The following is a 25,236-nucleotide window of genomic DNA, read 5'->3' as shown; positions in this document are numbered from 1 at the left end:
CAGGCAGACTCTTTACCCTTTGAGCTACCAGGGGATCTGGGAGGAATAGTTAAGTATTTAAGTGAAGCAGGCATGGTAGATACAATACGTAACAGTTCTGTGTGTCTTTGTTTTTAGCATCAAGCATTGCACGATTCTCTCGAATAATGTAGATCATCTTTTACTGAATTTAACGCTGTCTGATATCATGGTCTCCCTGGCAAATGCCTCAACTTTGCAGAAGGATTCCAGTTGGATAGAAAGGATAAGGAAATTTGTAACAGAAACCCTTGAAGATGGCTCTAGGCTAAATAGTAAGCAGCTGAACAGATTGCTTGGAGTCTCTTGGAGGTTAATGCAGATACAGCCAAACAGAGGTAGGTGTTAATGCTTTGTCCTTATTTAAGAGAGGCGCTCTTACACATGCTATTAGTATTTAGAGCCTAAATTTGAGTTCATAACTGTCAAGCATTTCACATAGTCATTTACGTTCAAGCCATAAAAGGTAGCTAGCATAATCATGAAGGAATATCTCCTTGAACCCTGATGGCTGAGAAGACCCCTTTTTAAGTGGGTAGGTCCACTCTGAAGCAGATGGGTAGGTTTTCTACTAGACTACATAGTTGGAGTGAAAGGAGGTAAGTTTTATTAAGAGGAAGTGACATTGAGCCTAAGGATGAAGAAATACTCTTTTCTGATCTAATTTGACTAGAAATTAATCCTTATCTCTTCACCTTTCTTGTAACTTGAAGTTATGTTGCATTAAGTCAATTTTTAGTGTGACTTACTAATTCTTTTCATTCAAAACAGAACTTTGCTGGTTGGTTCCTGGCTTATCCACCTTTCTAGTATTCTGTTTTTTGTTGTCCTTTCCTAGGTTTGTTGTCTCTTAGGAAAATTTGTACTGCAGTCGCTGGTTGGTTTGACTTTTGTATTAGGCCACTGATGTAGGATTTTGATGGTAGTCCTCAGTTTGTCGCTAAAATCTGCTTTGTCATAGGAACAAGGTGCTTCTGTGCTTTTAGAAGCATTACAGTGCTGGTGAAGAAACATTTTGACTCACATGCAGTTGTTTTCTCTTGTTTTTAGAGGCTACGGAGTCTCTCATAAGGGCAGTTTATACATTGTATCAGCAGAGAGGCCTTCTCATTCCAGTTCGGACTTTGTTACTGAAGTTTTTCAGTAAAATCTATCAAAAAGAAGAACTGAGATCTTACAGAATCCGGTACAGTTCCCTTTGTTATTTTGCCTTTCTTTTTCTTACCAGGTTACTTTGTAATCTGTATAATAAGATGATAGAGTGATTAAATCTTTGGAGAAATTCTCTCTCTTTATCCTTTTTGGTTTCATTAAAAAAAATTTTTTTTTATAAAGAGGCGTACATAATAGTTCCAGTAACCTTTATACACATAACTGAGAAGGTAAAAGTCTCTCTGAGCATGTATTTCCACTTGTCTGCTTAACAGCTAAAGGACAATTGGAACCACCTGTAGCAGCCTCAGCTTTTTCTTTTGCTTCCCATTAAAGTTATGGAGGTTTAACCTCTGGCCCTTAGTGACATATTGGGACATATGGTATAAGAATGAGGGCAGTAGAAGAGGAGAGGTGTACAATAGGTGAAGGAGATTAAAAGGTACAAACTTAGTTATAAAGTAAATAAGCCATGGGGATGTAATATACAGCATAAAGAATATGACCAGTAATACTAGAGTAACTTTTGTTAGGACAGGTGGTTACTAGACTTGTGACCATTTGCAGTGTGTACAGTTGTCAGATTATTATGTGATATATACCTGAAACTAACATAATACTGTGTGTCAAAAATGTTTCAATAAATTTTTTAAAAATGGGAGTATTTTAAAGTGAAAAAGTTCCTGGCTTAGTTTGGTGCTGTCTGGTGACGTAGACAACACACAGAGTAGAACTAAGGAATCAGTTTTTAGATACAGTGAGTTTGAGGTTTATTTGGGATAGTCTGGAAGAGATGTTTGGGTGAAAGATAAGAGATTTGGGATACCTCAGCATACATAGGTAGTTATTAGGACATATTCGAGTCTTTACTGTGAGTCAGGTGCTTTTTTAAATTTTTCAGTAATTCTCATACTTTGATGTAGGTACTATTGGTTTCTGCCTTATAGAAGGAAGCTTAGGTTAAATAGGTTGGTGAGTGTCATGCTGCTAAAGGGCAGCTAGACTGAGACTTAAGTTCAGGTCTGTTAGACTCCAAAGGTCATGTGTAAATCACTCTTGGGGGACGGCAAAAGTGATTGCTGTGTCCGAGATGAGACATTAGAGAGTTAGCAAGTATATGAAAGGACTGAAATAACACAAGTTTGAAGCCACTTAATGTGGGGCACCCTATACTGAGTGCATCAGTGACTTAATATAGTAAAATAATTATTACAAATTAGTGTAAATAGTTCGCAAGAAGTTAAGTAGAGTCTGTGTCCTTTAAGATAAAATTACAATTTACATAGTACCCCAAATTACATAAACTTTTAAAATACAGTGGGTAAAACCTTAGAGAATGCTATAGCTGAATAAATGATGCCAGCCATCTTATAGGCTCTCAAATGTTTAAATAAATGTGGTGTATTTCCCTTGTCTTTGATGGCCTTAGATACCGTAGTAAAGTGTTATCACGTTGGTTAGCTGGTTTACCACTGCAGCTTGCTCATCTCGGCTCCCGAAACCCTGAACTTTCAACACAGCTTATTGACATTATCCATACTGCTGCAGCCCGAGCAAATAAAGAGCTGCTCAAAAGTTTACAAGTTACTGCTCTCCGAATCTATGGTAAGAGTTTTGTTTACCTATGTAAGTAGTAATCTGCCTACCCCAACTTAGGAACGATGTTTCAAAGGGGAGATCTTTAGGTTTTACTTTTCCTTCAAATTATACATTAATTATACCATGGTAAAATGAACAAAATATCAAACAGTAAATTCATTTTCAGTAGCATTACTTAATACAATAGTTTTAGAAAATTAAAGGTTGTAGATGTTTCTTCAAATCTTAAATTGTCTTTTAAGCCACAAAACTCACAAATTCAAAACTGATCAGGTATTTTTACAGAATTCTTTCGGAACTTTGATGGCACTTTTTACTTATTTAATCATTATTGATATCTTGTATGGCTTTCATATATTAATTTTTTATTCACCCCTGAAACCTTTTCATTCTTTAAGCAAAAATATCAATGAAAACATACTGACATATATACATATGTATAATTAGTATTTATTATCAGGACACAATTCATATACCATAAAATTGGCCATTTTACACTCTGCCATTTATTAATTTTTACCATATTCCCAAGATTGTGCAATAGTCACTATTATCTTATTCCAGAATATTTTTATCACCTCAGAAAGAAACTCTCCCATTAGTCGTCTGTCCCTGTTTCCTCATTTCTTCCTTCCTCAGCTCCTGGCAACCACTGCTCACCATTTCTGTCTCTTTGTATTTGCCTGTTTTGGTCATTTCTTACAGATGAAATGGTATAATGTGGATCTTTTCAGTCTGGCTTCTTTGACTTAGCATACTGTTTTTAGGATTCATTCATGATGTAGCATACATGAGTACTGTATTTCTTTTTAATGCTGAGTAACATTCCATTGTTGAAGATATACCACTTTATATTTATCCATTTATTAGGTGACGAACATCGGTTTGTGTCTACCTTTTGTGTGTGGTATTATAAAATCTATATTTTTTAGTATTGTTTATATGTAGAGGCGTGTGTGTATACTCAAATAAGTCTTTGGTTTTAAATTAGGTTGATATTATAATTGTCCCTGTTTGGCAATAGTGCTTGTTTTTTTTTTACTGTTTAGGTTTGTTTCTGATTCCTTTAACTCTATCAGTTTTTATTTCAAATAACACATTTGAATGTTATGAAATTGAGTGTTAAATGTTATCTTTAAATAATGATTGTATTTAGTCTTTTACTCTAGGCAGTACCTTAAGCTGCACATATATGCTTTTTGATAAAACTTTTTTCCATGTAATTGATATGTTAGAATTCAACATAGCACAGTGAAAACGATCAGTCTGCCTTATTAATTCTTGTTTGTATATCTTTTAAAATTTAACTTGTCTTCCCACCTCACTAGATCCACAAGAAGGCACTGTGGTGGTTCTCCCAGCAGAGTCTCAGCAGCTTTTGGTCCAGCTTGTGTATTTTCTACCCAGTCTGCCTGCTGACTTGCTTTCTCGGTTAAGTCGCTGCTGTATTATGGGAAGACTCAGTGCAGATTTGGCTGCCATGCTTATCGGGATACTGCACATGAGGTAGCATGCTGAAGTGAGCTGTATTTCAAGTGTATAATCTTCTCCCTCACCCTTCCCCTGTCACTGGCAGTTTACGAACTGACTTTTAAAAATAACACCGCCCCCCCTTCATTTGCTCTTAAAACAGCAGTTAAAATTGTTGGTTATTACTGATAGAGGGAGTTCTTTTGAGGAAGACTGCTCCGGGTTGTTTGTTCAGTGGTTTGCATTGTCATGAATTCAGTCACTAAGTTCATGGGCTGTAGCCCACCAGGCTCCTCTGTCCATGGGATTTTCCAGGCAGGAATACTGGAGTGGGTTGCCATTTCTTTTTCCAGGGGATCTTCCTGACCCAGGGATTGAACCCTTGTTCTCCTGCACCCCAGGTGGATTCTTTACCGCTGAGCCATCAGGTAGAAACATACAGTGATTTGTGTAGGTGGATTGAAACAAGGGTTAAAATTATCAGAAGCCATAGTAAGGATTCAGTGGCAGATGAGAGTGCTGTGCTTTTAAACTTTTGGTGTTATGAAATTGTAATACAGGTCTTCCTTTTTGGAAGGGAGCTCAGTTTAATGTAGGTGGTGAAATAAAAGCTTGTGGACTCAGACAAGGAATCATTGAAATATCTTGGGGTGGGTGTGTGTGTGGTAAAATATACATAACATAACCATTTTAACCAGTTTTAGGTATACAGTTAGAACTGTTGGGGGGCATTAAGTACATTCACACTATTGTGCAGCTGCTACCACTGTTCATCTCCAGTACTTGTCATCATTCCAGACTGAAACTCTGTACGGATTATTTCCCCTTCTCCCAGCCCTTGTTTACCACTATTTTGTGTTCGTGATTTTGATATATTCATCTGTCAATGGATACTTGGTTGTTCTGCCTTTTGGCTATTATGAATAATGCCACTGTAAACATTGGTGTGCAGATAACCTGTTTGAATCCTTTTAATTCTTTTGGCTGTGTAATACCCAGAAGTAGAATTGCTGGATCATATGTTAATTTTCTGTTTAATTTTTTGAGGAACTACTTTCCAGAGTGTGACTGTACCGTTTTACCCTCAAAGGTCTTAAAACTAATAGTGTTTCATGTTGTGAGTGTTCAAAGTATCCTTTAAAATTTAATGTTTGTATCAGGCATAGTACTTTTGTATTCAGCCGTTTGTTACTGATTGTGGCTCAAGGCCAGGGTCTGATAGTTTTAGGCAGGAATTGAATCTAGGCTGTAGCTGGCTTCTTGGGCAGATCCTCTGTCCCAATTAAACAGAAGTACCCCACTCCAGTACTCTTGCCTGGAAAATCCCATGGACGGAGGAGCCTGGTGGGCTGCAGTCCATGGGGTCGCTAAGAGTCAGACACGACTGAGCGACTTCACTTTCACTTGCCTGGAAAATCCCAGGGACCGGGGAGCCTGGTGGGCTGCCATATATGGGGTCGCACAGAGTTGGACACGACTGAAGTGACTTAGCAGCAGCAGCTCACTTTATTAGTAGATTTTCTTTGTTTGCCAGTCTCTTCATAGCAGGATAGGATGTATGTTTGAATGTTGTCACCCAAAGTGTGCTTCATAACTGATAATAACTTTTTCCTTTTAGCAAAAGAGAGCTGTTTGCAATGTGTTGCCTATATGTGAAACCCCTCTTTGTCTAGTTCAGTACTTAATGCCAGGTCTTTAAGAAATACAATTTAACTTAAGTGGTTTCATGTCTGTTAACTTCCAGTAGAGGGCACTCTTTTCCCATGATAGCACTAGTGGAGGATCTGTTTTAACATTCATTTAAAAGTAACTTTGGAACACCTCTTAAAATTAATTCTCTTTAGAACTTGTATTTAGTATTTATTGGCATCAGTTATGATTGACTTATGCGCAGTAACTTTTGTCAAGGATTTTTTCACAAGTCTTTTTTGACCTTTTTATTTGTGGCACGTACTGAGAAAATATTAATTTACAAGTAATGGTAATAGAAGTTTATAATAATCAAAAGCAAATTGTCATGTAGTTAAAAGTCTACTAAGTTAAATTTTGCCTTTTAGCACGTGCACAGAGTCTTAGTAGACTTCTCTTTCTGTAGATGTATTGTCCCTATTCAAACTAATCTCTTTAAAAATTAAAACAAAATGGGGGCTTTTCAACTTTCCCAGGCCAGTGGTATTATTATTGCATCACTTTTTCTAGATTTAGAATTGAAGAATAATGTTTGGTTCCTTAGAAGTCACCTGGGTTATTTCATATCTTTGGTTTTTTCTTCAAAATACCCCTTCTGTCCTTGATCATGACTGTAAACCAGCAAGCTTTTTCATTATCTCCCACCTGTAAGTAGTCTTGCTTCTCAGCTCCATATATTTCATGCACTGTTGTCAGGTTAATCTTCCTGAAATAGTCCTTTAATAACTTCTGATTTTCATCTGTTACATTAATTGGGTTCTCTGATCTAGTTCACTGTGGGTATTGTAGTTCTGACACTGTTGTCTCTAGCAGAGGGAGTTTATCTAAGAGCAGATCATCTCAGTTTGTTCAATGTGTGAAAAACCCATCAACTTAAAACTGTTGGTGTTTAGTTTATCTTTTAAAAACTGTACTTAGAATTGCTGTTCCTACCTTTTTTACCATCCACTTAGAGGTTTTTGAGTTTGAGTTTTTCCTCCTCCTCCATCTACCTGTGTTGTTCTGCTGACCTTGACTCTTCCTTATCCTCTCTGCCCCTAGTTTATTTACAGCTGGTTTGGGGAACATAAGACATGGATGTGGAAACGTAATCTACACTGTTAGATAAAAATATCAGAGAAGGGAGAGGTTAACTGAGAAATTCAGCCCGGTTTTGAAGCAGGGTGAATATGCGAGCTGGACTGCCAGGAGCAGGTCTGGTTTACTTCTGTTGTCCAGGCATAATTGATGAAAGCATCCCTTCTATTCTCAGAAGTGTTCTGGTGTGTCCAGTATATATGGTCATGATAGTTTTAAGGACAGTGTGATACATTGCTTGTCTTTTGTCCAAACTAGATTTTTTTTTTTTTAAACTTTACAAAATTGTATTAGTTATGCCAAATATCAAAATGAATCCGCCACAGGTATACATGTGTTCCCCATCTTGAACCCTCCAAACTAGATTTTTAAATGGATTTGCTACCCCTTTTAGCCACTGGATGGCACAGTTTTCACTGGGTTCAAGAGGATATTGGTTTGTTTTCTAATCACCATTTTGTACTCATTTCCATTGAGCATCTCTGACTTTTTATAACCTCTTAGCTTATGATATTCCGTCCATAGCCCTTTAAGCAAAGAGAAGTCCTTTAAGTGGGAATGATTCAGAAGAATGTTTCCATTATTTTTAACTCCCCAACTTTTAAGAATGTTAATAAATAGTTATTTCAGTGGTAAAAAAATTTAAGTTCTTCTCGTTGAATTAGAAACTCCTAATTTTGTCTTGACATTTATTCAGATTTCTGTGATAAAAAATTGTAGTCTTAGCTTTTTGGATCTGATTATTCTCAGCTTTTTCTTTTTCTTTTTTTTCTGTATCCATGGTTGACATTTGCTGTATTCCTTCTTAGTCTTACCTTGAAGAGAGTTTTTAAAGATATCACTGGAAACTGATCTCATAGCAGGAACCAGATGATCTTCATTTAATGAGAAGCTGCTTTATGTTTAGCTGTTCCCTTAAGTCCCCTACCAATACTTTAGCTGCAGTATTGTGAAGTAGACTAGTCTTTGCAAAGTATAGGAATGCATAGTTATCACAGAGTGGCTTTAAATTGAGATATTCTTTACCTAGTTAAGATGCTTTTGCTTAGGTAGGAAGCAGGAGCTTGTTTAAACTTAGCTCATTTATATAATCAGGGTAAGACTTTTTTTTATAAAGATGAGGTAGTAAATACATAGCAGCTGAACCTACTACTGAAAAGCAGAACTTCATCTTGGTCCTTGAATCTGAGTTTTGAGTGGTGTGGAAAACTTTTTAAGTTGTACCATATATGTGGACTGGTTATGCTTTTCAAGGAAACTTTACATAAATATATGTTAAAAATGTTTTCCATATTATGGTACTTGAACCCTTATATGTAAAGATGATACATACTATGGATTTTTGTCTGAGCTCTTAAATTAGACTTGTTTTCAATAAAGAAAAATAGTCATATATTCTGTGCTTTATTCCTGAGTCTTCAAGTTGGTCACTTCTAGTACTAGGTCTCCATTTATTATAGATCGTCATTTTCTGGATGGAAGTCTTCAGTGAAAGAACAGAATGGAAGTATTCAGTTAAACATCAGTAATGCGGACTATTTCAGCTTTTTATTTTCAACACTTACAGGTAACTACACTGATCTGCCAAGTTAAGGAAAGGAAAAGAACCTAGATTGAAAATTCTCCTGAGATTTACTGTCTTAGCTGTTTGGGTCCAAGTTTTGAACCTCACTGCATAGTTTAATAAGATGGTGAACAGAATATTCATTTTAAACATGTTAAAAATGTTCAGTGTGTTAGGAAAAACATCGTATTTTAATTAGCCATATTTTGCTTTCCATTGGTTTCAAAGAAAAATTAGTACCATGAGTCTTGATGTGTTAGGTTGGTAAGTATTATTACTGTTGTTTTAAATGATTGTACTGTCTTCAGTAGTTTTGTAATTGGATGATAAAGATGACAGTGTTTGAAATTTTCTGAAGACTTAAACTTAAGAGACTTATTTAATATGTTAAGTCAGAATCCAAAAATAGCTTGAAAGGTTATAATAAAGAGCTGAATGTCACAAGATAAATATTATATAAGAGAAACAAGTAGACTTGTACGTGTTTGTTTGATAGTTTTGGATGTATGCGTTTGAGATGGATGTGAGGGCTTTATGTTTTAATTAGTAGTACCTGTCAGAGGGTTTAGTGGTTTTAGGAAACTCATTAGGATTCAGTCAGGAGTGTGATATGGCTTCCAAACCAGATGATGACTCTTTCGGGCATGTTCGTGGAAGTGCAGAGTGATCTGAAAACATCAAAGCAGGTAGCTAGGGTCAGACCACATTGTGCTGGTGTTCTGATCATTCTAAGAGCTGTCTTTCAGGAGGGGCTTTGGCAAGGTGTTTGTATAGGTCAGATTAGGTATAATAGAGGTGGTAAGAGAATCAGAAATCTTACTGTATAGGATAGGTAGAAGAAAGTACACAGTAATTGTGGAAGAAATAGACTTAGGAGGGATGGAATAGTTTTAAAACATTTGAAAGGCTATTATGTAAGAATACAGAGTTTGGTATATGTATGAAGGAGCATGTTGTTTCTCTTGTTCATTTGCTTTTTTAAACCTGACATTAATTAGGATGATTGTGTCTTTCACATTTATTTAAGTATAAAGGTGGTAAAGTCCTCAGTATAAGGGGTATAATATTGTTTCTTGATGTGTTACACATTTGATTCAGGTCACATCTTTGTGTACATAATTATATGAATTTTATTACATTTCTGGCATTTCATTTTTTAAAATAATACATGAAGAAATTCAGGGAAAACAGTTAGCTTGAAGAATTTAACTTGAAGATACATGTTTATTTTTTAAAAATTATTGAATGTTACATGCTTTGTGATTTATTTTAAATTGGCTTTCTTACTCAAATTAGGGTTTTCAAAAGAAGAACTGACTTGGCTTCAGAGCCTTCGAGGAGTGCCTCATGTCATCCAGACGCAGCTTTCCCCTGTGCTACTTTACCTCACTGACTTGGATCAGTTTTTACACCATTGGGACGTAACAGAGGTAATGGTCCATTTGAAAAGGCATGCAAGATTGTTAGAATTCAGTTCATCAGCCACCAATAGTTACTATGTGTTAGCATTGCCTTGTGTAAAATATTTTTAGAGATTTAGAGTAGTATAAACTGAAGCGACTTAGCAGCAGCAGAGTAGTATAAAATACAGTCCCTTTTCTGAAAGTGCATGTGATGCTTGGATACGCAATGTAGATTCCTAAAGAAGAGTGTTCATAAAAGTTATGCCACTAGAATAGAATAAATCAGCTATTTGAATGATGGAGACACATTTATTTTCTTTTTGCTGCTGCAGCTAAGTCGCTTCAGTCGTGTCCAACTCTGTGCGACCCCATGGACAGCAGCCCACCCGGCTCCCCCGTCCCTGGGATTCTCCAGGCAAGAACACTGGAGTGGGTTGCTATTTCCTTCTCCAATGCATGAAAGTGAAAAGTGAAAGTGAAGTCGCTAAGTCGTGTCCGACTCTTAGCGACCTCATGGACTGCAGCCCACCAGGCTCCTCCGTCCATGGGATTTTGCTAGTATAGGGTAAAAGGATAAATCCATTTATAGAAAAGGGGAAAGGCTTCATGGAAAAGGAAGAGTTTTACATAGATATTGAAGGATGAATAAGAGTTAAGTAGGATTTTGTATCCTGAAGGTGGGTTTTTCTAAACAGAAAAAATTATTTGGAAGTTCCTTTGGTTTTAAAGAATTAGTATGTAGTTTATCAAAGTTACATTTTAAACCCCAAATTTCTCTTGAATTTTAAACTTCAGCCTAACAAATCTTTTTAGATAAATATAGTAAGTTTAGGCAATCATTTTAAAAGGAGACTTTAATTATATTTTATCCCTTTTACAAACATATTTAAAACTTTAAAAAACTGTTTAAATAATATATTCACTATTTGGTAAATAGTTCAGTTTTCAGACAAACCTTCACTATTGTTACGGTAAATCTTAAAACATTTAATAAACTTACAAGCATGATAAATCTTAATATCCTAAGTTTCAGTACTGTTTATAGTGAAATTCAAATTAAAACTACAAGTCTAGGTTAGGTGTTAATAGTGTTTTAAATTGGAATTATAGGGCTGATCTTTCATGCTAATGGTCAGAATTGTTTTATGTTACAAATATATAAATATGTAAAAGCATCATAAATACTAGTACTAAGGATTTGAGTCTGTAAGGTATTTATATATTAGTTAATTTCTTTTATTTATTTCTTCAGTTTCTTTCCTTGCATTGAAAGGTACTTGCCCAGTAGGATTGCAGTTGTATCATCCAAATAATGTTGGTTGGAACCTTTCTTGCAAATTCTGAGGTTGTGTTCTGTGCTAGCTAACTTTTTTTTTTTTTAATGATTCATGAGGTTTTTGGTTAGGGCATTGACTGTATATTCTTTTCTTGTAACTCGTAATTGCTAGGCCATAGCCTTTTCAAACAGAAAACAACCTTTGTCATTGTTCTCAACAGGGTAGTCTCTAGAACCTAAATCTGTTTTATTGCTATACCAGTTGATTTTATTCAGCTGATCTATTTGCTACTACTTTCATTCTTTTCCAGAATAATCTTTACATTCTTCCTGTATCTTAGGGCTACACCTTTTGTAGACATTTAACACATTTCTCTCATGGTTTTTTTGACTCTGATCACAATACTTAGGTCATGCCAGGGACACTTTCTTCTCTTTATTACCTGGTGCCTAACTATGTTCATATATCGGCTTTCAAAAAATAGTGGATTTTAAACAGTGAAAACTAATGAGTTAGGTAACCAACCTGTATATTGAATATCTGGCATTTTATTTAATCCATAGTACATGAAGAGATTGAGGCCTTGCATACCACTAGATTAGAAGGATTGGGTTGAGTATTAGTAGTTGTTTTGTAAGATTGTTTCTAATGTTTTTAAACTTCATCATTATGGATTGGGGAAAGCATGGTATGGGGATTGATTAGTGGGCCCCAGATTCCAGACATAGCCTTGTTAAGTGTCTAGTTTAATAACTTGGACAACTCCAATAATCTTTCTCTGACAGTTTTAATTTTTCAGAATCACAGCATCTGTGTAAAGACACATGTCATGAAAATGTGATTGGTTATATTTCTGAGTGTACATTGGCAAGGACATGTATTAAACTTCAAGGATGCTGTCTTTGAAATGTTAAGACATAAATTAGGAAAAATCTGAAATTTACATTGTTCATTTTTGAAGTTAAGATTCCAGTTCTATTTTGGATAAAATTTGCCTTTAAGTTGGCCTTTTCATATGAAATCATTTGAAATATATGTAGTTTTTGACAGCCTTGGTGTAAAAATTGATTTATTATTTCATTTGAAAAAGTTAGTAGTCCATGGAGTGGGTTTGCTTAGTTGTTTTATCTGCTTAGTCTGAAGTGGTTTTTTATTTAAATCAGACCTTTATTTTCTGAGTAGATTTTCTTCACAAGGTATAATTTATTTATTTATCTATTTAATACATTTAAGAATTTATTTATTTATATATGGCAGTACGAGGTCTTTGTTGCCATGTACAGGCTTTCTCCAGTTGCAGCAAGTGGGGATTACTCTTGGGGGCTCTTCTTTAGTTGTGGAGTGTAGGCTTCACACTCCACTGTGGTGGCTTCTCTTGTTGCAGAGCATGGACTGTAGGGCTTCATTAGTTCTGACACACAGGCTTAGTTGCCCTGTGGAATCTTCCCAGACCAGGAATTGAACCTGTGTCCCCTACATTGATGGCAGATTCTTAACCATTGGACCACAAGGAAAGTCCCACAAAGTACAATTTAGAAGAATAGAAGGATAATAGTAAAAGTGTTCTTCGATTCTCTGTCTCCCAGCCATCCACTTCCCTTCCTTAGTTTCTAAATGTATTCTTTTGGATAACTTCTGTGTCTTTACAAATGATTATATGTATTCTTTTGGCTTCTCCTTTTATACAAATAACATACTCTGATTCGGACCTTGCAGTTTTCACTTGGTGTCTTCGTGATCATTTCTTCCAAACACTGAAGGAAGAATTGTATGATCTTGCCATTAATGATGGAAATAGTAGTTAAAAGGGAAAGATCACAAAGGGAAAAGCAATCTTTGGACAGAGATATCATTCCCAAATGGAAGTGTGTTTTCCAGAGCCAGTGGAAGGTTTTAAGGTTAATTTTCATTGTCATTATAAAATTTTGAATGGTTTGAAAAGACTACTTTTTAACTAAATTTGGAAGAATAACAAGAAAACATTACTGTAGTTTAAGAAATAGAACATTTTTCTTTGTTTTTTTGAAACCTCTGATTTTATTAACAGTTTTATGTGTATGACATTTCTGTATAAAATTAGGTAGAAAATACTTCAATGTAGAAATTAAACATACAAAATCTTTTTAAGAAAAGTAAAGTTTTATATTTTTTAAAAACTCTTAATTTCCACACTAGCAAATTGCCGTGCCTGTTCTGGAATTGTGCACTGTGAGGTCAAGAATCAGAGGTATGCAAGTTTTGGTTAACACTGTAGTTGCAAAAGTGAAGATTGCCTAGTATATGTATGTTTGTGTGTCTCTGGGTTTGTATTTTTGTTTACTTTTATTTTGAAACAATTTGAGACTTAGAGAAAAATTACAACTGCAGTACAAAGAACTTCTGTTCTCTTAAACTCTTTGACAAAATGCCCATAGTCCCTACTTTAGCACAAGTAGGCCCTGTTTTATTGTACTTGCGGATTCAGTTTTTACAAAGTGAAGTCTTGTGGCAACGCTGCATTGAGGCTGTCCGTCATCTTCCCAGTAGCACTGGTACACTTCGTGTCTCTGTGTCACAGTTCGGTAATTCTTGGAATATTTCACACTTTTTCATTGTTATTTCTTACAGTGAGCTGTGATTGGTGATCTTTGATAATACTATTGTAATTGTTTCGGGCTTTGTAATTAATTGTCCTCATGAACCGTGCCCACATGAGATAGTGCAGTGAACTTAGTGAAATATGTGTTCTGACTGCCCCGCCAGCCAGCCGTTCCCTATCTCTCCCCTTCTCAGGTCTCCCTATTCCCTGAGACTCAACAATACTGAAATTAGGGCAGTTAATAACCCTACAGAGGCCTCTGTGAGTGTGTGTGTGTTAGTTGCTCAGTTGTATCCAACTCTTTGCGATCCTATGGACTGTAGCTTGCCAGGCTCCTCTGTCCATGGAATTCTCAGGTAAGAATACTGGAGTGGGTTGCCATTTCCCTCTCTGGGGGATCCTCCTGACCCAGGGATCAAACCCCAGCCTACTGCATTGCAGGTAGATTCTTTACCATCTGAGCCACCAGGTGTTCAAGTGAAGGGAAGAGTTGGGTATCTCTTACTTTAAATCAAAAGCTAGAAATGATTATTAGCTTAGTGAGGAAAGCATGTTGATAGCAAAGATAGGCTGAAAACTAGACCTCTGTGCTGGTTAGCCAAGTTGTGAATGCAAAAGAAAAGTTCTTGAAACTAAAAGTGCTATTCCATGAACACAGGAATAATAAGAAAGTGAAACAACCTTATTGATGACATGGAAAAAGTTTGAATGATCTGGATAGAAGATCAAACCACTGCAACATTCCCTTAAGCCAAAGCCAAATCTCAAACAAAACCCTGATGATGATTTAGTTGCTAAGTCGTGTCTGACTCTTTGGGACCCCATGGACTGTGGACCACCAGGCTCCTCTGTCTATGCGATTCTCCAGGCAAGAATACTGGCAGTGGTTGCCATTTCCTTCTCCAGGGGATCTTCCTGACCCAGGGATCGAACCTGAGTCTCCCACATTGCGAGCAGATTTACCAACTGAGCTACAAGGGAATCCCTAAAACTCTAATAGTCTCTTCAATTCTCTGAAGGCTAAGAGGTGAGGAAGCTGCAGAAGAGTTCGAAGGTAGCAGAGACTGTTCATGAGGCTTAAGGGAAGAAGCCGTCTCCATGACATGAAGGTGTAAGGTGAAATAGCTGATGGGGAAGTTTCAGCAAATTATCCAGAAGATCCAGCTAAGATGATGATTGAAATGGTGGCTACACTAAATAACAGACTTTCAACATAGACAGAACAGCTGTATACTGGAAGACGATGCCATCTAGGACTTGTCTCAGCTAGAGAGAAGTGAGTGCCTGGTTTCAGAGCTTCAGAGGACAGGTTGACTCTTGTTAGGGGCTGATGCAGTTGGTGACTTTAAGTTGAAGCCAGTGTTCATTTACCATTCTGAAAATTCTAGGACCCTTAAGAATTACGCTAAGTCTACTCTGCCTGTGTCCTATAAAGGAAAAAGCCTGGATGACAGTACACCATGGTTTACTGATTATTTTAAGCCCACTGTTGATATCTTCTGCACAGAAGAAAAGCATCCTTTCAAAGTATTACTACTCATTGACAAAACACTGGTCATTCTGGAACCCTGATGGAGAGACACAATGAGATTAATGTTTTTTTCATGCTTGCTAGCACAGCATCCATTCTGCAGTCCATGGATCAGGGAGTCATTTAGACCTTCAAGTTTTATTATTTAAGAAATACATTTTCTAAAGCTATAAGCTGCCATAAATAAGAGATTCTTCTGATGGATCTGAGCAAAGTAAATTGGAAACTTTCTGGAAAAGAGTTCACCTTGTAGATGCCATTAAGATCATTTGTGATTCATAGTGTGATTCATAATATTGATTCAAAATATCGATATTAACATGACTTTGGAAGAAGTTGATTACAACCTTCATGAGGAGTTCAAGACTTCAGTGGAGGAAGTAACTGCAGATGTGGAAATAGCAAGAGAACTAGAATTAGAAATGGAGCTTGAAGATGTGACTGAATTGCAGATATCTCATGATAAAACTTTGAACAGATGAAGAGTTGCTTCTAATGAATGAGCAAAGAATGAGCAAATGAATCTACCCCTGGTAAAAATGTGAAGATTGTTGAAATGACAACAAAGGATTTAGAATAGTACATTGACTTTGCTGATAAAGCAGTGTCATTCATTGACCCTGACATTTTTGAAGAATCAGTTCAGTTCAGTCGCTCAGTCATGTCCGACTCTTTGCAAACCCATGGATTGCAGCACCCCAGGCCTCCCTGTCCATCACCAATTCCCGGAGTTAAACTCATGTCCATTGAGTCGGTGATGCCATCCAACCATCTCATCCTCTGTTGTCCCCTTTTTCCCCTGCCTTCAGTGTTTCCCAGCATCAGGGAAATGAATCAGATTTTCACATCAGGTGGCCAAAATATTGGCGTTTCAGCTTCAACATCAGTCCTTCCAATGAACATTCAGGACTGATTTCCTTTAGGATGGACTGTTCGGATCTCCTTGCAGTCCAAGGGACTCTCCAGAGTCTTCTCCAATACCACAGTTCAAAAGCATCAATTCTTTGGTGCTCAGCTTTCTTTATAGTCCAGCTCTCACATCCATACATGACTACTGGAAAAACCATAGCCTTGACTAGATGGACGTTTGTTGGCAAAGTAATGTCTCTGCTTTTTAATATGCTGTCTAGGTATAGGTTGGTCATAACTTTTCTTCTAAGGAGTAAGCATCTTTTTTGCAGGACAGTCATTCTGTAAAATTTCTCTCAATTCAGGTTTATTTCCACATGGTTAAATCAGGTTATACAGATGTGGCAGGAATGTGACACAAGTGATGCTGTGGGTTTCTCATGGCAGCTTGTCAGATGGTGCAGGGTTTTGATTTGTCACATTAGATGTTCACTTTGCCCCCTTGAGTAAGTGGTATCTCGTCACCTTCTCCACTCTAGTTTTTCCCCTTTAGTAATATTTTATGATGTTTTGAAACAGTGTAAATCATTTCTTTTTTGTCTTCTCTTTTATTCATTTATTTCTTTTTGTTAGTATGGTTTCTTATATTTTCCAGTGGGGTGAATTTCCTTACTATCTTTATTAATTTTGATATTCACGTTTGCCATGGTCACCTGCTGGAAGCAAACGTCTTTGTTCTTTTGACATGTCCTCGTGTTTCTCTGAGTGCTGTTGACCTTGAACAACACAGGTGCGAACTGTGCAGGCCCACTTACATGCAGATTTATCTCAGTAGTAAATACTACATTACTACATGGACCCATGGTTGAATCTGCAGATACGAACAACGTTAGATGTGGAGGACCCACTATTAAGTTATGTGCAGATTTTCAACCGCACAGAGGGTCTGTGCCTCTAATCCCCTCCCCGTGTTGTTCAAGGGTTAGCTGTAGTACCTTTATTGTATCACAGATTGTTTCAGATTCGTGTTGTATTTTCCCTGTCCCAGCCCAGCAATCAGGTATTTCTTTAAGAAGCCCAGTTTTCCTTTAGGTGGAGAATGGATTTTAGGAAACAATTCTGGACTCTTATAAGTGTGTTCATTGCTATTTGATGTTGCTGTTCCCAGACCTTATCAGTGAACAGAAATCAGGAATTCAACACCATGGGGTTCATTCTGGTTTTCTCCTTTTCCTCTTGTACCTGCTTTTTCTGATGGTGAGAAACCTGACTTCCCCTTACTCTTAATATATTTACCTACTCGGTCACTTCCTTTGTGTGTGATCGTCTCCTTTCAGTGCCACCCTTTTCCCCTGTGGGCATCTTTCTTATCCCATTTGAACTCCAATTCTTGGGGACAGAGCACCTGTGTTTGTTAACAGATAACTGACTCTGGGCCACTGAAGCTCTCCCATTGACTCTAGTGCTGATGTCTAGCTTGGCCTCACGCAGTAGCTTTAGAACTGATTCGTTCAGGAGCGGAGGGAGGCAGAAGGGAAAAAGGAGGGGATTGAGTCATCATTTATTATTGAATGGACCTTTCAAATATGATTTACTTTTTATGAATGATAATATTCACTGTGCTCATTTTGAAGAAGGAAGATGGCATTGAAAATATCCTGCTTACATTGTTACCTACAGGTTTAAAAGAGAAGACAATTGCCCTGTGAAAACTCTGGGTAGTATCACTCTACAGGAGGTTCTATACAGACATAATGCAGATACTGTTGATTTTTGAGGATTGACAGTTCTCTTGAATTTATCTTGACTGTTCCTTCTCTTCCTAGAGTCATATTCTTCTTTCCACTAGCCTTATCTTTGTCTCCCCATGGGATTTTTCTACATGCTTCATTTTGGTACTGCATTCCATCGGTTCCTGGAGTTGTGTTGTGATTCTCTGAATGACTTGATGCTGTCATTCTGCTTCTTGTTTTCTTGAGATCTTGGAAAATTAAAAATACTAGAGATTTGATTCCCATCTCATTTATATTTTTCTTCCTTATAGACTTCTTTCTGTTCTTTTACCTTTTGGGAATAAGAGGCAGCATAATTTGCACGTGGTATTCCTACTTTCTGGATCATGTTTTTTTCAATGATGTGTTTTTCCACCAAATGGGAGAAAGGCTTTGGTCAGCTCTTTGTTTACATCGCTGAGACCTCCCTGCTGTAGCACTTACTTAATGGGAATGTGGGCTCTGCCTTGGTTGATTGTAAGCTACCCGAGGGCTGTGAGACAGAAGTTTCTCATTCTTTCACTCCTATGCGTAGCTCCTGATAAGACTAGCTCAGTGTGTGTGGTAGTCAGGCAGTTGTGTCCAATTCTTTGTGACCCCATATTTGGTAGCTTGTCAGACTCTTCTGTCCATGGAATTCTCCAGGCAAGAATACCAGAGTGAGTCGCCATTTCCTTCTCCACAGTGCTCAGTAAGTATTTAATAAATGAATTATTTGGAAAATTAGCCCATATATATGAGGATTGCTTGTTTGATGCTTGCATCTTTAGAGTCACTTCTTGTTGTTTCTTTTTAATATGTAGAGCAAGTAGGTTTAAAAACAACTATTGGACTTGTCTCTGACCTACAGTGTTCTGATTTGGTACTGGTTTTCTCCTTTCTGACAGACAGTCTGTCACAGTTTACTGGTTGTCCCTGTCCGAAGCCAAAGCTTTGACGTCCTGCAGACTGCCATCAGTAAGCATTTGGTAAATATACTTAAAATTTTTTCTGTTACACAAAAAGCATAGAGATTTCACTGGTTAAGATTTGGTTTGCCATAATCAGGGAGAGACTGAGTGTCCAGAATCTAAGCTTAATAATTTCATGGCCTCTCATCTGTGGTGAGAACTGAGAAATCTTGGTTTGTTTGCTGGCTGTTGCTAATTAATTTTGTGACCTTAGGGAAATGGCCCTTACTTTCTACATATGAGCAATGAAAGACCTTAAAATGATACCTTGGGTCTTTCTGACTTGAAATGCTTTCATGAACACGTGCTTGGTGTCATATCTGGAAGGGGTGAGGCGTGGAGTAGGGCTGTCACCTCACAGGCTTAAGGCCTGGTCACTGGGAACAGTGAGCTTAGCCATGAAACTTACTTGTCTTTGGGCCTGTGGATGTCTCTTGTTCCCATTGGTATTGAATTCTCATTAGGTATGCCTGGGTTTTGCTTTTAACTTCCTCCAACCTTTACACTTTGATCTTTGACTTTTTAGTATAATGATATATTACAGTGCAAGGGAGAGCCCCCAAGGTTTTCTTCAAGGGACTGTCACTTGTTTGGATAATTTTATAGGCACATGCGTACCCCCTTTTCTTTACTTCCCTCAAGTTGGAAGACTACCACTTTGACTTCTCAGTACCCTTTTCTTCCTGCTATTAAACTTCCAATCCATATACATTGTATCTCCAAAGATCCCCATCTTTTTTTTTTTAACTTCCACTCTAGAAATGTATGCCCTCCTTTGATTACATTCACTGTTCCAAGATCAGCATTCCAGTCGGTCACTTTCTTCAGAGAGCCTGCTGGAAAGGTTAAGACCTCAGAGCCTGCAGACTATGATTACTCAGCAGTTGCTTGCAGGAGATTTTAACTGTGTATACTTAACGTTACAAGTCAGAGTCCACCTTAATGACTGTTTACACAGCAGAGTCCAGGTGAGCTAGTGTACCATGATGTCCCCTGTCTGGGTCTGGGGCAGTGAGGCAGTCAAGAGTAAGTATAGTATTACCTTACTCCAGTGCAGATGATTTTCCTTGATTATGTCTGAATGTCTGGTCAGATCAAAGGGCAGGGGAAGGATAATTGTAAACTGAACTCTGGTTTGTGCATTTAATTTCCTGGGATGCGGGTGGTGCCAGATTAGCATTTTCTAGTCTGAATACTCAGGATCATGTAAATGTGATTGTTGGTATCAAGATTTTCTTTGGATGCATGAAATAATCCTTTTAAATAATATTTTTGGCCAACAGTAGAAATTGTAACATCTAGAAAATTTAAGAGACTTTGTCTTGAAGGGGATGTGGGGGATTGGATTGATAGTATTTCTTGGGTTTAAATATTTTCAGAGTCGTTTCAGGTAGCAGTTCGTTGTCAGAGGAAAATAGGACCTTAAGATGTGGCGGGAGGCGTGGCGTGTATTGTGGTTATACCAGTTTCCACCAGTAGTAGTAGCAGTGTGGTCGGTAAGTCATCTCCGACTGTGTGACCCCATGGACTGTAGCCTGCCAGGCTCCTGTGTCCGTGCGATTCTCCAGCAAGGATATTGGAGTAGGTTGCCATTCCCTTCTCCAGGGGATCTTCCCAAACCAGGGATTAAACCTGGATCTTCCCACATTGCAGGCAGATTCTTTACCATCTGAGCCACCAGTAGTGATGGGAGGTTAACTGTCCAGGTGATGGTTTTTATTCTGGGGAGAAGGGCTGTTGTGAAGAGGTCATTAACCTCATTTTTCTCTGCCTAGGTTGGATTGACTGTAATTCCTGACAGCACGGCTGGCTGTGTTTTGGGTGTTATCTGTAAGCTCCTGGATCATACGTGTGTACTTAGTGAAACTCTACTGCCGTTTCTGGCTTCTTGTTGCTACAGTCTGCTTTATTTTCTGCTTACTTTAGAGAAAGGAGAAGCAGAACATCTAAGAAAAAGGTAACAGTTTTGTACTCTTAAACTTTTAATTTTTTTCCTACTTGCTCAACTCCCTTCAGTCAGTCAATCCATAAAAGATATTTCCAAAATCTAATTCTTTTTTAGAGTTTGTATATCCCTCGCTACCTGCTTCTTTGTTCTTTTGTGAATCCCCTTTGTGATGAGGTATACCAGTCTTGGTTTTTGTTTTTTCTTGTAAGCTACACATTTGAAAAGTTAGATGGTATTATAGAGTTTCTTGGGAGCTTTCCTTAACTTTGCTATAGATCTAGCAAGAAAATTCTATGTTTTAGAAGGATGGACTTACTAATACGAGCCTTTGTATTTTGTTTGGGCTTCATTAGAACGAGCCAGAGTCAAATTTTAAATTCATGGGTTTAAGGAAATTGTTCTAAGATGCTGGTGTTTTTTAATTATTACTTTTGTTCCTATATAATTTTTAGACTAAAGTTTCTAGGATAGTATGGAAGATTTCACTTTCATTTTCAAAAAGTGTTCTCATGCTTATGTTCTTTTTGGTATGCTGTTTACAGTTCATTGCAAGAAGGTTATTAAACAGTCTTAAGAGATGATCACATATAAGAAAGTAAAAATCATTCTGTCACATTTTGACATTTGCCTTTCAAGTCTTTTTTGAGCTTTTAAGTGTCATAGAAATATGTCATACATGCTGCTGCTGCTGCTAAGTCGATTCAGTCATGTCCGACTCTATGCGACCCCATAGACAGCAGCCCACCAGGCTCCCCCATCCCTGGGATTCTCCAGGCAAGAACACTGGAGTGGGGTGCCATTTCCTTCTCCAATGCATGAAAGTGTAAAGTTAAAGTGAAGCTGCTCAGTCATGTCCGACTCTTTGCAACCCCATGGACTGCAGCCCATCAGCCTCCTCCGTCCATGTGATTTTCCAGGCAAGAGTACTGGAGTGGGGTGCCATTGCCTTCTCCGATGTCATACATATGATTGTATAAAACATTTAAATAGTTTAAAGAGTATAAACTGAACATCCATTATAGCTAAATTCCAGGTTTAGGAATAGAACATCATCAGCATGCAGTCTATCCATGTCCTTTCCATAGTTAAATTTCTCTTTTACACCTCCAGAGATCACTTCTGTGTTATTCACTTTGCTGCCTTTTTATTTAAAAATTTTATGTGCATTTATAAACAATTCATTTTTGTTTTGCATGTTTTAAGAGTTTGATATAAAAGGAATCATAGTGTATTTTTTGTGACTTGATTTGCATCATCATCGTGAGAGTTACTCATGTTGATTTAAGGATGTAATTCATTTTGTTTCTCTATACCAGGAGTCAGCAAACTTCTTTCTATGTAAAGAGTCAGATGGTGAATATTTTAGGTTTTTGTCAGAACTTGTCAGAACTACTCAGCACTCCCTGATCCTATGAAAGCAGCATCAGATGATACATAAATGAATTGGTGTGCTGTGTTCCAATAAAATTTTATTTACAAATACAGGCTGCAAGCAGGATTGGCTGTGGTCTGGCACCCTTGCTCTGTAGTATTCCGTTTTATGAATGTTCTGTAACTTACTGATGGGGATTTTTCCCACAAAGTGTTGTGTGTATTTAAAACTTGGTAGATTTCACTGTTAATATCCTGTAAAATTTACACATAAATAAATAGATCTGATGGTACTTTTCTTACACATCATCAAACTTTAGGTCTCATAGCTCAAGAAAAACCTTTGTAAATAGCAAGGAACTTCTCAGGGTTATAAAAATTTTATAATGAGCATCCCCATTTAGGAAATAGGTATTTTGCTATTTGTCATTTCCTGTCACTTGAAATATAGGCCCTTCGTGGTGCACTTATGTTTCAGAGGTCTTCTTAGTTTCTTATAGAACATTCTGCTTTGATTGTATGTGGTTGGACTGACAAAATTCAGTGTATTTAATACATTTTGCCTGTTTAAAAATTCTGTTTTAAAAGTGTTTTGTGCTGGGTATTGGAAAGTTTGATACTACCAGGACCATATGCATCTCTGGATGACATTACTTAGGCACAAGAAAGGGTTGGCAGCCCGAGCCTTAGGTACTTAAGTTTCCCTTTTGGGCTGCTCCTACCCTCCTACACAAGGTAATTGTGAGGTTATAGATAATGAGAGTGCCAGTCAAACTACTGGGAACTTTTGATTTCACAAGTGCTAACCAAAAAATAGGGCTCGACCAATTGAAGTATTCAAAACTGTGGCCACGGTACTCTGAGGAAACTGTTGTTTCCTGGACTCTTAATAAATAAAAGATCTGCACTTCAACTGAGCCCTCGTGTAGATAGTCGTCTGTTCTTTTCTATGGTTTTTGACTCTTCTTTTTGTTGTCTTGAAAGTCAGGTTATATCCTAGTGTAGGTTTGTTATAATTTACCCTGTTTGAGACTTAACTTCACTCTTTAATCTGCAAAAGCATCAATTCTTCGGCATCAGCTTTCTTTATGGTCCAACTCGCACATCCATACATGACTACTGGAAAAAACCATAGCTTTGACTAGATGGACCTTTGTCGGCAAAGTAATGTCTCTGCTTTTTAATACACTGTCAAGGTTTGTCATAGCTTTTCTTCTGAGGAACAAGCGCCTCTTAATTTCATGACTGTAGTCACCAGCTGCAGTGATTTTGGAGCCTAAGAAAACAAAGTCAGCCACTGTTTCCATTCTTTCTCCATCTCTTTGCCATGAAGTGAAGGGGCTGGATGCCATGATCTTAGTTTTTTGAATGTTGCCCTTTAAGCCAGCTTTTTCACTCTCCTCTTTCATTTTCATCAAGAGGCTCTTCAGTTCCTCTTCACTTTCTGCCATAAGGGTGGTGTCATCTGCATATGTGAGGTTATTCAGATGATAACCTTGATTCCAGCTTGTGCTTTGTCCAGCCCAGCATTTTGCATGATGTACTCTGCATGTAAGTTAAATAAACAGGGTGACAATATACGGCCTTCACCTACTCCTTTTCCAATTTGGAACTAGTCCGTTGATCCATGTCCTGTTCTAACTGTTGCTTCTGGATCAGAATACAGATTTCTCAGGAGGCAGGTAAGGTAGTCTGGTATTCCCATCTCTTTAAGAATTTTCCACACTTTGTTGTGATCCACACAGTCAGAGGCTTTAGCATAGTTAATGAAGCCGAAGTAGATGTTTCTCTGGAACTCTCTTGCTTTTTCCATGACCCAAAGGATGTTGGCAATTTGATCTCTGGTTCCTCTGCCTTTTCTAAATCCATCTTGTACATATGAAAGTTCATGGTTCATGTACTATTGAAGCCTCACTTGGAGAATTTTGAGCATTACTTTGCTAGCATTTGAGATGAGTGCATTTGTGCAGTAGTTTGAAGAATCTTTGGCATTGCCTTCTTTGGGATTGGAATGAAAACTGACGTTTTCCGGTCCTGTGGCGAGTTTCCAAATTTGCTGGCATATTGAGTGCAGCACTTTCACAGCATCATCTTTTAGGACTTGAAATAGCACAGCTAAATTCCATCACCTCCACTAGCTTTGTTCATAGTGATGCTTCATAAGGCCTACTTGACTTCACACTGCAGGATGTCTGGATCTAGGTGAATTATAGCACCATTGCGGTTATCTGGGTCATGAAGATCTTTTTTGTATAGTTCTTCTGTGTATTCTTGCCACCTCTTTTTAATATCTTCTGCTTCTGTTAGGTCCATGCCATTTCTGTCCTTTATTGTGCCTATCTTTGCATGAAATGTTCCCTTGGTATCTCTAGTTTTCTTGAAGAGATCTCTAGTCTTTCCCATTCTGTTTTCCTCTCTCTCTCTCTGCACTGATCCCCGAGGAAGGCTTTCTTCTCTCTCCGTGCTCTTCTCTGGAACTCTGCATTCAGTTGGGTGTCTTTCCTTCTCTCTTTGCCTTTCCTTCCCTTCTTTTCTCAGCTGTGGTAAGGCCTCCGCAGAAGCCGTTTCGTCATCCCCAAGACAAAGCAATGCAAACAGGATCCCTCCCAGGGCTCAGCAATTTCAAGACTTGCCCCCTATCATCTGTGGTGCCACCAGGCTTGCACTCACCATAGGCAGTCAGGGCAGTCAAAGTCGGGGCAGAGTGCAAGCAACTTAGAAGTTAGGTCAGAGGCCTACTCTGCTCTGTCTCTGAAGCCTGAAAAAGACTATTTATTTAATTTCCCTAATAGTGGGGAGGTTTTGTCCCTGGGAGAGAGTTGAGGTCTGAGAACTGGAGAGACGGAGGAGTCCCACTATGAGGAGATATGGCTCTGATGTTCACAAATCCTTTAGATGTGTTCTAACTGTGGCCACGGTTCTCTGAAGAAACTGTTGTATTGTTTCCTGGACTCTGTTAATAAATGAAAGATCTGTTCAACTGAGCCC

The 25,236-nt window shown here is 37.8% G+C and overlaps 1 protein-coding gene across 5 annotated transcripts in view; it reads left to right on the top strand.

Annotated features, from left to right (window-relative positions):
• Positions 1 to 25,236, top strand: part of TEX10 (testis expressed 10) — a 48,985-nt gene that overhangs the window by 19,652 nt on the left and 4,097 nt on the right. For 2 of the 5 annotated variants that reach the window (XM_006070037.4, XM_044940081.2), the window contains 8 exons: positions 118 to 356; positions 1,069 to 1,204; positions 2,600 to 2,775; positions 4,098 to 4,275; positions 8,466 to 8,572; positions 9,866 to 9,999; positions 18,867 to 18,947; positions 20,705 to 20,886. In XM_006070037.4, the coding sequence (XP_006070099.4) occupies positions 118 to 356; positions 1,069 to 1,204; positions 2,600 to 2,775; positions 4,098 to 4,275; positions 8,466 to 8,572; positions 9,866 to 9,999; positions 18,867 to 18,947; positions 20,705 to 20,886 (1,233 nt within the window). Of the gene's footprint in view, positions 1 to 117; positions 357 to 1,068; positions 1,205 to 2,599; positions 2,776 to 4,097; positions 4,276 to 8,465; positions 8,573 to 9,865; positions 10,000 to 18,866; positions 18,948 to 19,688; positions 19,898 to 20,704; positions 20,887 to 25,236 lie in introns of those variants that run through there. The other 3 variants (XR_006550018.2, XM_044940080.2, XR_006550019.2) reach the window with 3 other exon arrangements.

This window comes from Bubalus bubalis, chromosome 3 (genome assembly GCF_019923935.1).
Source record: "Bubalus bubalis isolate 160015118507 breed Murrah chromosome 3, NDDB_SH_1, whole genome shotgun sequence".
In the NCBI taxonomy this organism is placed as follows: Eukaryota; Metazoa; Chordata; class Mammalia; order Artiodactyla; family Bovidae; genus Bubalus; species Bubalus bubalis.
The sequence above is the reverse complement of the archived record's forward strand: the minus strand, read 5'-3'. Positions and strand labels throughout refer to the sequence as shown.